The sequence below is a fragment of the Puccinia triticina genome, chromosome 2A, assembly GCF_026914185.1.
Source record: "Puccinia triticina chromosome 2A, complete sequence".
Taxonomy (NCBI): Eukaryota; Fungi; Basidiomycota; class Pucciniomycetes; order Pucciniales; family Pucciniaceae; genus Puccinia; species Puccinia triticina.
The window spans coordinates 8,528,082-8,544,473 of NC_070559.1; the positions used below are offsets into that span (position 1 = coordinate 8,528,082).

Here is a 16,392-nt window from a genome sequence, read left to right on the forward strand (position 1 = left end):
ATCAGGCACACCTTCTATTGACCGTGGTTTAGCTTAGCGCAGCGCAAATGCGCTACTTTTTAGTTTAGCATTAGCGCAATTGCACTTATCTGCGCTAACACTACACTAAAAGCTAAAATAGCTTTGCACCCTGTTTGCATAGCTTTAGCGCAGGTGTGCGTGATTGCGCTAACGCTACGCTAAACAAGAGTGTGTTTGCGCTATGCTACACCACGGTCAATAGAAGGTGTGCCTGATTCCCTTGTCTTGAAGAAGTGGGTCAAGTGGGAGAGTTCCTGGGACCAATGGAGCCATTTTGATTGTTGATGAAGCCTGTAGTTGGAGTGGATGAGAGTGGATGTGGTAGAGTTGGACTTGATTTCAGTTTTTGGTGGATTTGGTATTGGGGGAGAGGGGTAAAACGTGGACAAAGAATCACACAGAAAATTTGTGATACTTGCGGAGGTGGGGTGCTATCCTGTTTCCAAATTTGCGAACACGATAGCTCCCGAGAGGCAAGCTGGCAGATTTGATCTGTGTTTGGCACCCGCGGTGGCGTTGCAAAAGTGGGTTGGGGTGCTATATTCAGTTTAGCAACTCGGTTTAGCACCCGCGGTGGAGATGCTCTCACCTCTTGGCAGTATCCAAGCAAGATAACAGTTCTACCTCGAGTTTACTGAGCTACTGTTTCAAGTATGTAGCACCCGTAGACGAGGACGCCAGGATGAATTGCACGAATGGGACTTAATCCTGCTTCTGGCGGCGACAGCTAATGATAAAGCATAAGTTCGCTCGCGACGAATTGAAACTATATTGGCTTGATGTTGAACAAGGTGGCTGCACTGTGTCGCATGGAGTACAGTACTCGTTGAGAAGAGCCTCATGTACGGGAACTCCGATTGTTGTGCCAAGCGCGAGGCTTTCGTATCGATGGAGACTATTCTCTCGGGCATGTTTTGAGAGTACTTGGACGTTATATGGACACATTTTCTTTCCACTCGAATCGCTGGTGATTGACGTCAACCAGGTAATCAATCTGAGCGCATGACTCCACAAACAAATGACCGGTGAAAGCGACTGGCATACGTATGGAGTGATGGATACCGGAAAGTCATTTTACGTTTACTAGGGCATTAATTTAATGGACTGGCTACTTTAACTTAAAACTAATACACTCTATTGTCCCTAAACTACAGACCCTTGTAAACTATTCAAAAAAAAGAAGCACGAAAAACGAACGTGAAGATATAACAGAAGATACAATCACCTCAGTTGCCAATAGATCGCAACTGATAGTGTTGGGAGCTCATGTTCCCGCGGTCTTCCTGAAGTGTATCGTTCGAAGGTAGAGGCTCTGAGTAATAGAGACTGAGGTAAGAATCCAGACGGGCGTGACTCCAATCAGTTACCAATCGGCCTCCAGTGGGCTGAGAATTTTGAGGGGGCTGTCTTAGAGAGGATGTTGGTTGGCTTGGGATGTAGTCCTCGGACGCCAACCGGGACATTTCGGCGTAACTGGTCGAGCTCTCTTCGCCGCTCCGTACAATCGATTCAAAGCTTTGAAAGCTTGGGAGCGGTGCCAACTGCGAAGAGGTCGGGAGCGCCACTGGAGCCAGCTCAAGTTGCGTAGAGGCACCGACCATCGAATGTTCAGAGAAGTAGTACGAGTACGGATTCCTTGGATCGAGGTGCTCATTCCAGGCCGGATCAGGGAGCACAGGTGACACAAGATGATGAGAAGACGACGGGACGGTCGGATGGGTGATCACGGGCGAAGCTCGAGTAAAGAGCGGGACGCGAGTTTCGGTGTTCCTCATGATCCGCTGGACTTTTTCCGGAATTTGGCGATCTGGTCCGCCTGATGCAATCACCCTTCGCACCTCGTTCAATAAGAAATCGATGCAGTTCCTCGAGTCTGCTAACTCAACCAGGGCTTGTGCATTCCTCGCCTCGCTAATCGCAAGTTGAGCACGTAATCTTTGCATTTCCAGGAGATGATCAAAGCTCGAATAACTTGGGCCGCTCAGTGGACCGGAGAACTGGAATGAAGGCGACGCCGTACTTGGCGTGAAGTCTGCTGACGCGTCGGAATTATTGGACTCGGTGATATTGTTAGGGCGAGTTTCTGATAATCGCATATACTTTCGCGTATGGCTATCATATTCCTGAGATGTCTCGGCCTGTCTCTTCAGACAGGCCGAGACATCTCCGTGGCATGATTCGAGCGGGACGCCAGGGGCCTCTGAGGGTTGCAGCAGACATGGGCTGGCAATGGAATCTGCTGAGTGCTTGGCAGCAGTCTCATCTTCATTGAAATAGCAGGGCGGACAGTTTCTCGGGACGAAAACCGGACTGTCCTGCTCGTGTGACTGTTCTCGTCTGAACCTTGGCCGAGGTTGATATGGCGACCCCTGTGAAGAGTGGGTGCTTGATTGCCCAACTTTCAAGCAGCAGTGGATGAAACAATCATAGCGGAGGGAATGAAAGATCAGTTATTCTTGACGTGGGGTCTTAGCATCACGCGCCTAGAAAGAGAACTGACAGTTAAGCACTCTGGGGTAGAAAACGGGGAGGGATTCTTCCGGCAGTTCGTCTGAGAATAGCCAGTGATATTCGCAAAGGGAGCCAGCTTCTTGGATGGGGGATCTCATGATGGGATTCGGGTTATTGGAGAAAGCTGTTTACGAGAGGGAGAGCTGGAGGTGGCGGAATAAATTGTCAGGATGGGGATGGGCAGATGAGTGGTTCCGGATATGGTGCTGAGAGGTTGGTGGATTTAATAATCCAAGGTCATAATAGTGACGGGCAGTTTGCTTGGATATAAAAAGACGCGCGTGCTTGGAGATAAGTACGCTCGAGCACCTGGATTTCCTGAATTTGATGCTGCCCTGTTGAGACCAGCTTCTCAGCTGACTGTGCCGTTTGAACTAGAAGTTAGAACTATGGAAGACGTTTGCTCTGCAGGAGGATCGGAAGCGACAACACTGACAGGCGCGGCTGAAAGCAGCTATGTATCAATGGTTCGCCAGTCGAGGTCCGAGGGAAAGTGACGGGAAGTATTGTAATGCTGGCCGAGGAAAAGGAGACTGATGGAGACTGAGTGGGGGGCTAGCGTGTCATGGACGTTTTATGCTGATATGTTTCCGAGTGGTCCGATTCAAGCTCAGGGATGAAAGCTTTTGCTTGGCAGGTTCAATATCAAGCTACAATACTTGTTACGTGGTCATCCGGCGGAGTGATACTGGATTGACCAGATAAACCAGAGGCGTATATGATCTAATAGGATCTAATATGTATGCACTATTCTTCTTTAGAAAACTATCTCCAGCCTTAAAACGACGGTCATGACCCTGGCTGCAACAGCCACCACCCTCGTCCATCCTCGCCTAATCACTGCTGTATCCTGCGCTGAGAATTGACACCACGGCCTACAATTCGCAGAGCGCTTAGATCGCTGTTCAAACATCGTGTTTATGCATTTGACGTAGTCTTTTTTTTTATGCTGCCATGCTGTGAGTCATCGCCCCCATAGCAGTCAGAAATTAGAATAAGAGTGGAATGAGCTCGAATGACGGTACATAAATAGATATGTAGTCAAAACAAGCCATGCCCATCACCCGGTAGCTACGAAACAAGCACAAAGTTCAAATGAGCACCTAAAATGTGATGTATATATGAAATGTATTTATATACTTGTGTTTGTTGATGCTCTCCTGTACAGGTTTGCCCAGGAGCTGTCCAGATTTATATGGGCGCCAAGCTGGGGTTGCCTTACATAGATGTTTCGCAGCTCTCGGGCCAGTGTGTTGTGTGCCTGATCCTGACCGTTAACGTCTCCGAGCGGCTTGGTTGCGACAGCAAGATGCGTGCAGCTGATGTTGTGTGGATTGGGCTTTGGGGGCGAGCGGATCGGGCACACATGGTCAACCCCAAAGGCGAGCATGTGGCCGCCGACCCTTTCTCGCTACTTGCGCCACGACAAATGTCATCATTCAAGTCGCAAATGACTGCGAAGGCTTCGGGCTATGCGACACATCCAGGCATCTCCGAGAAGCTGTAAAACACTGTGTTTAGTTACGTCTTAATGTCTGAGCAGTTGTCGGACAGAGCCTCCCCGACGAATGCCGCAATCCGGACCTAAACACATTGCAGAACTCGTCGAACAATCTACATCTGCTGATCGGACCGTCCGAGCAATTGCAGCAGTTTCGAATGATGAATCATAAGTATGATGGCAAAGAACTTATTTAAGTTAATGTCCAATGATATCCGAAGATTTGCACAAAACCTAAATGCTGAAAATCTCAGCAGTCCAATATCGAACCTGCACATCCATGATGAATCCCAGAAATCATATCAAACTGATGAGTTGATTTGAGGGTGGAAGGTCCCAATTTCCCATTGCATTCCTGGTACACTATGGGAGGATTGTGGTGGAAATGGGAGGGGCAAAATAGAGTCAAACCTGCACCAAGAAAAAACAATGATCACTTGATGGCAAGTGATGTTGAGGTCATCTACGGTTTCCTTTCTTTCTTTTTCTATTTGTTGAGGTTGTGTGTTTCCTTTTCCTTTTCTTTCCATTTTCTTCTGCTTCCCATCCTGTCTGTTCTCTTCTCTCATGTCACAGCCTGTGACACTCATCCTTGTATGTAGACTAGGTCAGGGAGTCAGACACGGAAACTCTCTTCTTCATCCTTTCCATGATCTGTCCTCTCTGGCCTAGGTTAGTGTTTTTCTTCTTTTCTTTCTTTTTGCCTGCAATGAACTCTTCCTTTCCACAATCTGTCTTCTCTGGCATAGATCCATTGCAACACTATTATCTGCTTTACACAGGTCACAGCTTGTTTTTCTCATGTCACAAGTCAGCTTGTATACCTGAGCCAGCAGGCATGGAAGGACTTTTTCCCCATCCTTCCGCACCTCTTCATCACTTGCCCAGTGTGGTGAGATCACTCTAACCCATAAATAGTATTTCAAGCCCACATATGTAGAAAATCACTCATTGTTGTAGCAGAATCAGAATCTACAGGTCAAGTTATCCTGGGTCCCATCTTTATTACATTATAATATTTCTCTTATTCTGCTCTTTTATTTATTATCTGTTACATGACTATATATCACAAAAACAGTCACACACCAATCATTTCACAAGATATTTTCTCTTATTCCTTAGGCCCCGTTTGGACTCCCCAATTTTGGTTATAGATTGCGCGACTTATAACCGGGGGTGCTTGGGGTATAACACCTCATTTATGTGTGTTTGGGCCAGCCAGTTATATTGTAAAATTCATTACTTGGTGTAAGACTCAAAAGTGATTGTGAAATCCTTTCACTGCAAGAAAAACTCTAGAAACTGCCTGCAGTTGAGATGCAAGAGCTCAAGGCAAGCTGTGCCTCATGCAAGAAGCAAGCACTGGTTGATTCCATGCACATTGTCTAATTTATGCAAGAGTGAGTCTAAGGTACAAAAAACTAAGTGCAGGAGTTGATACCTGTGCAAATTCCCCTTTCATGTGCACATACCCCTTTCCTGTGCATATACCCCTTTCATGTGCACCCTTTTGTATGCATTCACCCCTTTCATAATGTGTACATAGCCCTTTATGTGCACATACCCCTTTCATGTGTGTATATCCCTTTCATGTGCATGTATCCCTTTCACAATGTGTACATACCCCTTTCATCATGTGTTCATGACCCTTTCATGTTTACATGTTGTAAAGCTCAAAAGTGTTCCTGAGAACCTTTTGCTGAGTGCGGAAAGGGATGTATGAGGAAACCTCTGCCTTTCCTGGTTCACTAGACACTAAAACAAGCCCACCAATCTCAGATTGACAGGTTTAATGTAGTGATAGTGGAGTGTTATCAAAAGATAACTGTTGTTATAAAGTGGGTGCAATGAAGTTGCTAAAATGTGTTATGAGTGAGGAGTCTGGACTTCAACCAGATGATAGTTGGTCAAAGAGGACCCCTCAGAGGTTTGTGTTATGTAATGTGAGTGTTGTGTAGAGTTGTTATTTTGTGTGTAAGTGTTTTGTAATGTGTGTAAAACCAAAATATAGGGTGACTAATATATTGTGGAGTGAGCAGTTGTGTACTTTGTTATAGGGGAAACTGAGTGCAGGTAGTCTGCTGGGGGGAAGTTACAACAGGGGAGGAGAGCCTCCTTTTATAGACAACAGTGAGGGATTTTAGCTCCAGAGGAGCTCCACATGAGATATTTTAGCTAGGTACATGAGGGTTTTTGGCTAGTACATATGCTGAATGGATGGATGTGATTGGTCAGGACTGTACAGGTGATTATGGGGTATAACATGCAGGCTGAATCAGGAGATGTGATTGGTCAGGACTGTATATTAGTGTAGTCATGCTGTAACCAGGTCACCTCCTGTTGTTATGCAACGAAAATCCACTAGCGCATGCAGCTTAGTGCATGCAGCTATCACATGCAGCTATCACATGCAGCTAGCACCTGCATGAGTGCCTGCATGTGTACACTGTATGTATGTAAGTGATGATGCAGCTATGTGTAAATATGTATGAAGCTATGTATGTAACCGTGTGTGTAACTAAGTGTTGTAAATGTGGATTGTGTAACTGTTTTGAGGTTGTAAGGGGTATTGTGAGTGTGTAAGAGTATGTAACTTCAGAGTGAGTGCCCTTATGAGTGTTCTGTAAGGCAAAACTAGGGGTGAATTTGTCCCTAGAAACTGAATCGGGAGGAATATTAAGTGATTGATAAGAGGAAAAGGGAGATTAAGAGTAAAACTAATAGAAATAAGAAAGAAAAAGCAGAAAATTTTGATTTTGGTATATGTGATACCATAAAGCATACCACATCCTCCCCCAACTTATTGTCTGTCCCCAGAAAATTTCATTGTGAGGTTTACTTATTGTGTTTTGAATAATTCTTGGACATTTGGTTAATCCCCCCCTCCATCACAAAAACACCAACTTCACTTGATGTACGCCAAAAATGGGGTTCACTCACAGATTCTACTCATATCCAGCTACCAGTGCCTCCCAGACCCCATAAGTGTAGCTTTTGGACTTTCCGGTGCAGAACTGATTTTGGAAAAGTGTCCAAGCTTTTTTCAAAACACAATATGTTTGATTTATTTTGATGTTGAGTTCTGTTGAAATTTTTTGATGTCTGTGTTTGAGTTTGTAGGTTTGATGGGTTGATAGATGAAGAAAAAGATATGAAAAGAAAAGAAAAAAAAATATGTTGATTATTTGTATTTGTATTTGTTTTGTTTGTTTATTTAGTGTTTATTTTTGACTGTTTTTAATAGATTTATAGGTTGTTTTGATGATGTGTATTAATTATGTAGGATATTTTTGGTCTCTTTGTAGCCTAGTATCCTCCTGTTATTGATTGTGAAAGGGGTACTGCTATCTTCTAGTTTGTTATTTTTGAGTTTGTATTTTATGTGTTTTTCTAGTGAGAGTGTATTCTTTTTGGGTGGTGCGTGGTGATTTGTGCCCCGCTTGGAAAGGTATGTTTGTCGTGGCGCGCGGGTGTTGTCCTAGGTCGCAGGGGGGGTGTAAGTGTCACAACCGCAGCTGCGACTTTTTCGAGTGTCGTCCGAGGGTAGAGCCCCCCCGCCGGGGACTCGTTGCTTGCCCAAAAAGGTGAGTTTTTGTGTGTCCTGAACTGCGGCCGCTTCGCCTGCGCGCCGCGCTGTCCGCGCTTGTCCGTTCCGGTCTTTGTAGTTTCATCCAACCAGAACGAGTATACATATACATATGCCCGGCCAGTTACATCCTCGCCGCTCAATATCGATTTCACATTTGTCTTCCAATCTTCTGTCAGGTTCAATCGGATCTTCCAGTGGGTAGCCAGTCGTCCGAGTAAGTTCTTTCCTTTTAATCTTACTTTGCTGACCAGCTGACTTCTTATTGTTCTTCGTGATCTTTTTTAGGTCATTTCGTGATGCGTGGGCCTTCCGCCTGGTACCGTGAAGGATTCAGCCCCCCAACCGTGCTCAGTTATTGGTCAGAACTGAAGCCTCTCGACTCCCGCTCTATTCCCTTCTCTTCCCGGTGGTGGCCTTCAAACCATGGCCTGCTATTGGCCAGCAATGAGACCTTGGGGTGGGTCTATTTTCTGGAACGTTCTTCCCAGCTTTTGAATACAGGTATAAGTACCCAATCTGGCCGCAAATCACCGCTTCTCCTCAGCCATTTTCATATGTCTTGGCCCCCTTGTCCTCCAACACCGTATCCATTTGCTATCCCATCTCGTGTTTCCCGCCTCCGAAGTCTTTCTGCCCACATCGTTATACCTCCTGTGGGTTGTTTCCTTAGTGTAGTCGAGACCAAGTTACTAAACTTCCTCCTGTTTTATTTTGTTTCTATCCAAGTAGATTATGGAAGACCCGACTGCCATCTCCATTAGTTCTGATTCCTCCGCTCACCAATGCTTCACCTATTGCCCCTCCAAGTTCCGCTCCCGGAATGGACCTTGACAAGGCCATTGCTCAGCCTGTACCTGCCCCTGTGGGCCGCTCTATCCGTCAGCTTGAGCGCGAGATCTTTGGGAGAAGCATCTCTCCCCCAACTTCTGAAGTTCAAACCGCCATCCGCGGCGCGGAGGTTGCCATATATTGTGCGCCTCCTCTCCGCTCTAGACGAGGTGGTTGTGCCCAAGCTCGTGCCTTTGGGCGCGTTCATGGCCGTGGTTGTGGCCGCGGAAATGGTCGTGGTCGAGGCCGTGGTCGTGCAACTGGCGGCACTCGCGCCCGTACCGGTGTGGTGCTCCATTCCAAACCATAAGTAGTATTTTATTGCTTTTCTTTACATACATTCATCATTACATTTCCCATTTTCCCCATAACCCTTCACAAATACTTCATTATTATTGCATATTCAGATTCTACGCCAAATTTCACCTATAGTCACTCATACATAGTACCCCCTTATCTTCAATGGTTCAGTAGTTATATAAGGATATAAGACTTACAGACAACCTACATTCTTCATTAGTTACAATACTCATTTCATTAGTAACCTACTTGAATCATTACAGTAAATCCCTTTTACATATTTATTCTCACATACTAAACCCTTTACATACATTTCTCATTATGTACTATGCCTATTGTACACATTACATCATTGGATCTGTGCTTACCTCTTTCAGTAGTGCTCATCATTACAAGTAGTTACTATGTTCTCATCACTCTTCCCCATTAGTACATTCTTTTATTCCCATAACCAGCATTCCCCTTTCAGCATTGCTCATCATTACATACTGTTACTATGTTCACATCACTCTTCCTCATTTGTACAACCTTTGTTCTCATAGCCAGAACTCCTTATTGTCTGTGCTCATCCTTCCTTCATATAAGAACTGTCTTTCCCCCCTCACTTGTACCTTATGCAGAATTTATAGATAATTTTAGATACAGAAATTATAAGTGCCCATTCTCATCAACCCCTTGCCATTAAACCTTGCCATTGCATTCCCCACTCTCATCACTCCTCCAACTCTCTTACCCTCAGTAGTCAGTAGTTAAAGCTCATAGTACTAGCTCCTAAGATCAAGCAGAAATCAGCCACACCTTTTTCTTCTTTTTCTTAGTGTTACTCTCATCCCCTCAGCATTAGTCAGGAAGGCAGCCTCATCAGCACCCTTGCATAGCTTACATTAGTACTAGTGTTGCTATCCATTTCCCTTCCAAGCTCTATTCTCCCCCTTGAGTAGTTCCACAAGTGGTGTCCCAACAGTGGCCTTTCTATACTTCAGATATCTTCAGCTCTAGTAACACTCTTACCATCAGCTACATACTACTTCACCTACACTCCTCATACTCCTTTCTTTACAAATCAACTCCCTGCTTTTAGAATCAACTTCAACCAACAGTAACACTATCAGCATCTCCACTATCAACCTTCAACACCCTTCAGATCTAGAGTCAACTTATCTGCTTCAATCATGTCTGCCCAAGGATCTCCCAACACCAATGTTGCTCCCAGTCTTTACCCTCCAGTGGATCCATCCAGTAATGCTGCAGTTCAGGACTCCACCACTTCCAACACTGGTCAGACTCAGGTTCCTCCCAATGGTCCAGGTTATCAACCTTCTTCCAATGCTCCAGATCCCCAGGGTTCTTCTACTCCACAAGTCAACTCCAGTTCTTACAGACCTCCACCTGGACCTCAGACTTCCAGTATCCCTAGATACACAGGATATAGAGATACCAATCAGCTTTCAGAAGATTCAGAAGATTTAAATGCACCACCACCCCGCTTTCCCAGGTTCCAGCGCCAAAGGGATGACTCAACACACTCTACCAGGTCCAACACTCACTTTTTAAATAGGGAACCAGCTATGCCTAGGTATGAGGATCCTGTCAGCAGAGGAGTAAAGATCAAACCCATGGACAAAGAGCTCTTCTTTGATGGAACCAACATGCCTGTGGAGAAGTTCATTAGAAGGTATGAAAGTGCTGGAAGAGATGATGGTGCTAACTCTAAGGAACTGGCTGGACAAATCATTGATTTTATCAAAGGGTTGGACCTTAAGGATGAAGTGGAAGACATGTCAGGCCATGAAAACTTGGATTGGGAAACCCTGAAGAAACAGCTACTCACCAGGTTTGGAACTTCTCAGCCATTGGTCAGATATACCAGGGAGGATCTCAGGAAACTAGTCTACAAATCTGCCCAGGATGGAGGAATCACCACCTTGGAAACCTTCAACACATTCAGAAACAAGTTTGAAACCATCACTCACTACTTGGTAAGAATGGGGTACAGTACCAGCCTGGAGGAATTCAGACACCTTCTTTTGGAAACTCTTCACAAGGATCTGGATCAAAGAGTTACTAGGAGCTTGATGAGGGACAATCAAATGCTAGCCTCAAAGGATGGAGGTGATATCTTGCCAGACACTGAAACTCTTCTTACCTACATTCACCAGGAAGTTTACTCAAGATCAGTGGTCAACAGAAGGACTGAATGAAGGGCAGAAGAGAAATTCACTTTGGACAACTCACCTAGGACCTCCAAACCCACACCTGCTACTCAGGGAACTGCTCCTACTGCTTCTATTTCTCTGGACAAACAAGTGGAACTCCTTACCAAACAACTTGCATCCCTTACTGCTGGCAAAGGACTACCTCCCCACATGGACAAACCTGCTAGGACCTGGCCATTCAAATGCTATTATTGTCATCAGGAAACCCATGGAACCAACAGCTGCTCTCAACTTGCCCAGGACATGTCTAGTGGTGCTGTTATCAAGGATGGAAGAGATTAAAGACTCCCAGACAAATCAGTTATTCCCTGGATTCCAAGCAGACCAATCAGAACCCCAGTGGAAGAGTACTCTAAAACTAAGCTCACATCTTCTTTTGGCCAACTAGAGGAGGACCCAGTCTATTATCAAACCCATAGTTATGAAGCAGACCTTGGAAAGAGGACTAGAAACAACTCTAAGGATCAGGATGAAGAGGAATCAGCCAAGGCAGACAAAAGGATCAGGAAGGAGAAACAGGACCTAATGGACATGGATACAGAGGACTTACTTCACATGACACAGCCCCCTACTCCTAGTGCTTCCAAATCCCCTACTTCAAAAGGCTCCCCTCAGGTCAGATTCCAGGATAAGGACAAGGATTCAACCACTGCACCTAAGGACAAACCAGTTAAGAAAACCTATTTGGAAAAGACTTTGGCCAAGGAGTACCCAGGAATTGAAGAGGAGGTGGCTAGTAGGATGTTGACTGCAGGAAAGATGGAGTTGGCCTTTGGAGAAATCTTTGCTATATCACCAGGAGTTACTGACTGTATTAGGAAGAAGATAACCAACAGAAGGGTCCCATTGGATGGTGTCAAATCAGCAAACTTCACAGACATGGAGGATGGAGAAGAACCAGCACAGGAGCAACCCACTACTCACTACTCCTGCCCCCTTGGATACATCACCATCACTATTGGAGGAGAGAAACATCAAGCACTCTTGGATACTGGCTCTATGGTCAACATTATTCCTGAAACTCTTGCACATAAACTTGGATTGGTACTCACTGCTAAATCTATGAAGCTCAAAGGAATTGGAGGCCACCTTACTGATATACCTGGAATTGCTGAAGATGTGGAGGTAACCATTGGGAAAGTAGTCAGGACAGTTCATTTCTGGGTAGCCAAAGGACCAGTTCAGATGATTATTGGAAAGCCTTTCTTGATGGATGTCTCAGCTAACATCAACTACAATGGAGCCAGAGGAGAAGCACTTTCAATCATGGATTCAGCTGGTCAGACTTTTTTGGTTCCAATCATACTCCCCAGTAATCAGAAGTGGGAAACCAGCATACCTTCCAATTCTGGACTGGTAAATTTTTTAGATTGAGACCAGGTTTTCAGTTCCCTTCCCTTACAACTGCAACCCTGGAAAACAACCAAAAGCAACAAACTGTAGTCACTCATTCAGCAAAGTATAAATCAACTCTAAAAAAAATAAAACCAGTAAACCAACCAATGCCATTATCTCTCAATCCCCCATTGTCAAGGCCACCACTCTCAAGAGATCCTTACCTCACTCCTTTAAGCCCTTTTCCTCCACCATTCACTCCTACCTCCAAGATTACTCGAGAAAGGCTGGACCTCATCAATTTTGGACCTCCTGGATGGCTTTCTCCTCAAGAATATCTCCTGCTGGTATGGGTAATTGTGATTAGACAAGGTGCTTTGGCTTTTGTAGAAACAGAAAGAGGCCTTCTTAAACACACCTATGGACAGCCTTATATCATTCCAGTCATTCCCCATGAACCTTGGCAACAGAAACCAATTCCAATCCCTGCACCCATCAAAGACCAGGTTATAGAATTGGTAAGAGAAAGACTCAGCACTGGCCTCTATGAACAATCCTTTTCCAGTTATTCCAGCCCTATATTTTGTGTAAAGAAGCAGGATGGTAAGCTCAGAATTGTACATGACCTTCAGAAACTCAACAAAGTCACCATTAAGGACGCTGGACTACCACCAAAGACAGAGGAACTCATTGAATCATTCACTGGAAGGGCTTGCTATGGACTAGGTGATATTATGGGAGGATATGATGAAAGAGAATTAGCTCCAGAATCCAGACCTTTGACCACCTTTGAAACACCCCTTGGAAGATTTCAACTTACCAGATTACCCCAAGGAGCCACCAATTCAGTTGCAGTTTACCAGGCCCAAATGATGTGGATACTCCAGGATGAATTACCTCAACATATGGGAATCTTTGTGGATGATGGAGGTATAAAGGGACCAACCTCTGACTACAATGAAGAAACTCTAAAGGACAACCCCCAGATCAGAAGATTTATCTATGAATATGCCATTACTCTGGAAAGGATTCTTTTCAGGATTGAAGAAGCTGGACTCACCATCTCTGGGAAGGAATTTGCTTGCTGTGTACCTGCTCTGGATCTGGTTGGCCATGTGGTTTGTAAGGAAGGCAGAAGGATATCCATCAAGAAGCTCAACAAAATTGAAACCTGGCCAACTCCCACCACTCCTTCAGATGTCAGAGGATTCCTAGGTATCTGTGTATATGTTAGAATGTTCATTAAAAATTACTCAACCATTACTGCTCCACTCAGAAGACTCACCAGGAAGGACTCCTCTTGGGATTGGACTGAAGATTGCCAGGATGCCTTTGAGGACCTTAAAAGGATTGTTGGAACTGATATCACCCTAAAGAAATTGGACTATAGACCTGATGCTGGCTTAATCAAACTCTCAGTGGACTCCAGTGTTATTGCTGCAGGTGCTGTTCTTAATCAACAGGATTCTGATGGATTGGATAGGCCTGTGTTATATGAGTCAGTAGTCTTTTCACCCAGGGAATCAAAGTACTCACAATCCAAATTAGAACTCTGTGGTGTTGCCAAGATCCTCAAGAAACTTCAAACCAAACTGTGGAGTCAACATTTTCAACTCAGAGTGGATGCCCAGTGCCTTATTGGAATGATCAACAACCCTTCACTTCCCAATGCCCCTATGAACAGATGGATTGGATTTATTCAGTTATTCTCCTATGACCTTGTTCACACTCCTGGAAAAACTTTCACCTTACCTGATGGACTTTCAAGAAGACCCCCTGATTCTGATGAAGATGATTGTCCTAGTTTTGATGAAGATGAAACCTGGATCAAACCTCACCCTGGATTTGGAACTAAACATTCTTCTTTTGGCCTGCTTCTGGGGACATCAGCTCAGTTGGGGGAGGGGGTAAGTAACTTGCAGCAAGGAATTTGGAAGCATCTCCAGGAATACCTTTCAACCATGAACAAACCTCCAGGATGCAGCAGCCTGGAATTCAAGCAAATTTTGCACAAATCAGCCAACTTTTTCCTTTCCAATGGAGTCTTGCACAGGATCAACAAACCATTCTCCCAGATAGTAGTCACCTCTCCTTCAGCTCAGAAATCCATCCTCAATTCCCTTCATGAATCCTTAGGCCACAGAGGTATTGCTGAAACCTACAGAAGAATTAAACTCAGATTTTGGTGGCCAGGTCTCAAGAGAGGTGTTACCAAGTGGGTCCAGTCTTGTGAAGCTTGCCAGAAGAGGAGTTCAAAATTGCCAATGGAACCCAAGAAACCTACAGGAGCAGCAACCATCTTTGGAAGAGTCAGTTTGGATACAGTTCACATCAAAGCTGGCAAATGGAAGTACCTGGTAATTGCAAGAGATGACCTTTCTGGATGGGTAGAGGCAGTTGGACTAGAAAAGATTCAGGCAAAGAAAATCTCTCAGTGGTTCTTGGACAACTGGATCTACAGATATGGAGCCCCTTGGTCAGTCACAGTGGATGGAGGCTCTGAATTTGGACAACAATTTCAAAAATCCCTTCTGGAATCTGGAATCAAAATCAAAGTCACCACCCCTTATTATCCTGAAGCAAATGGTATGGTAGAAAGAGGACATCAGGCAATTAAGGATACCTTGGTCAAGCTCTGTGGAAAAGAAGGCAAGAAGTGGAGGAATTATTTACCTTTAGTTTTATTTGCAGACAGAATTTCCACCAAGAGATCAACTGGTTACTCACCTTATGAGCTAGTTCTTGGACAGCCCCCCATCTTACCCATTGATTTAGAATTGGAAACCTTCTTTGGAGTGGATTGGTCAAAGGTAGAATCAACTCAGGATCTTTTATTGGCTAGGACTCAGCAGCTTGAAAACAGGGATACCATCTTGCAGCAAGCACACCAGCAGCTCATGGATTCCAGGAAAAACTCTGTGGATTATTGGAACAAAAAGAAAACATCAAGGCAGCCACTAAAGAAAGGTCAATTAGTAGTAGTGTATAACAAATCTCTGGACTCTCAATTTGGCAAGCTCTTTGAAAATAAATGGAATGGTCCTTACAGAATCAAAGCTCAAAACCCAGGAGGATCTTACATCTTGGAAGAATTGGATGGCACAGAATTGGCCAGAAGGTTTGCTGCAACTCATGTCAAGGAATACCACTCCAGGTGAAAACAATAAATAAGGAATAATCAATTCATTTCTCTTCTCTTTTCTCTTTCTCATCTTCTTACACAATAACATAAAAACAAAATAAAATCAAATCTATAAACAAATCAGAAATAAAATCAATAAAAATCATTTTCAAACACTCTCAAATAAAATAACTAATTATAAAATCAAAAGCTCACCTCTTCTTCTTTTATCACTACATCACCCTCTTCCATTTCACTTCTCCTTCTCCTTCTCCTTCTCTTTTCCCTTCTCCTTATCTAAAAAAAAAATAATAACAATCAAAAGACATAAAAAGAAAATTAAAGCATAACATTAGTAAAAGTCTTCAATAAAGAATAAAAAATAAAATAAAAAAATAGAATATATTAGAACTTACCCTCAGCTCTTATCCTCTCCATTTCTGCTTCTACTCTCCAACCATCTTCCTCCTCTTCCACTTGGTCCCTCATCCTTAATAATTCCAGGGCATTCCTCTCCTCAGTTTCCTCTATCATGGCATCTATTATGGAATGAGTATCCATCTAAAAATCAAAATAGAAACAGGGAAAAATATCAGTATTATAATCAATCTTCTTTCTTTTCAAATTCTTATTCATATACATACGGAATCCATTCGACATACATGTGTAAAAGCGTCGTGGAACCGGCTATACAATTTAAGGCGTGCATTTCGTGTGGCAACCGGGTTGTCGAGGTCCTCACGAGCGAAGGCGAGGAGTCCTTGTTGGATATAGTGGCGCAAGGCATCGACTTCTTCAGGTTTAAAAGAATCTCTCATACCGGCGTTGTACGCGTGAATGTTGTCGACAAATGAGTGCGCTCTGCAAATAGAAAAGGGTATTTCGTAGGAAGGTCTAATGACGGCCTCTTCGTCAAGCTGCGAAGATGATATGGACGTATTGGACGAAGAATCTATCGAGTTTTCAATGA

At 44.2% G+C, this 16,392-nt stretch overlaps 1 protein-coding gene across 1 annotated transcript; it reads right to left on the reverse strand.

Moving 5' to 3' along the window:
• Positions 1 to 1,247: 1,247 nt before the first annotated feature.
• On the reverse strand, positions 1,248 to 2,630 carry PtA15_2A901 (uncharacterized protein; the record flags this gene model as incomplete). The annotated part of the gene is made up of 2 exons (XM_053166970.1): positions 1,248 to 2,419; positions 2,522 to 2,630. 2 exons carry the CDS (start codon positions 2,628 to 2,630, stop codon positions 1,248 to 1,250), a joined length of 1,281 nt encoding a protein of 426 aa, XP_053018139.1.
• Between the last annotated feature and the right edge of the window lie 13,762 nt (positions 2,631 to 16,392).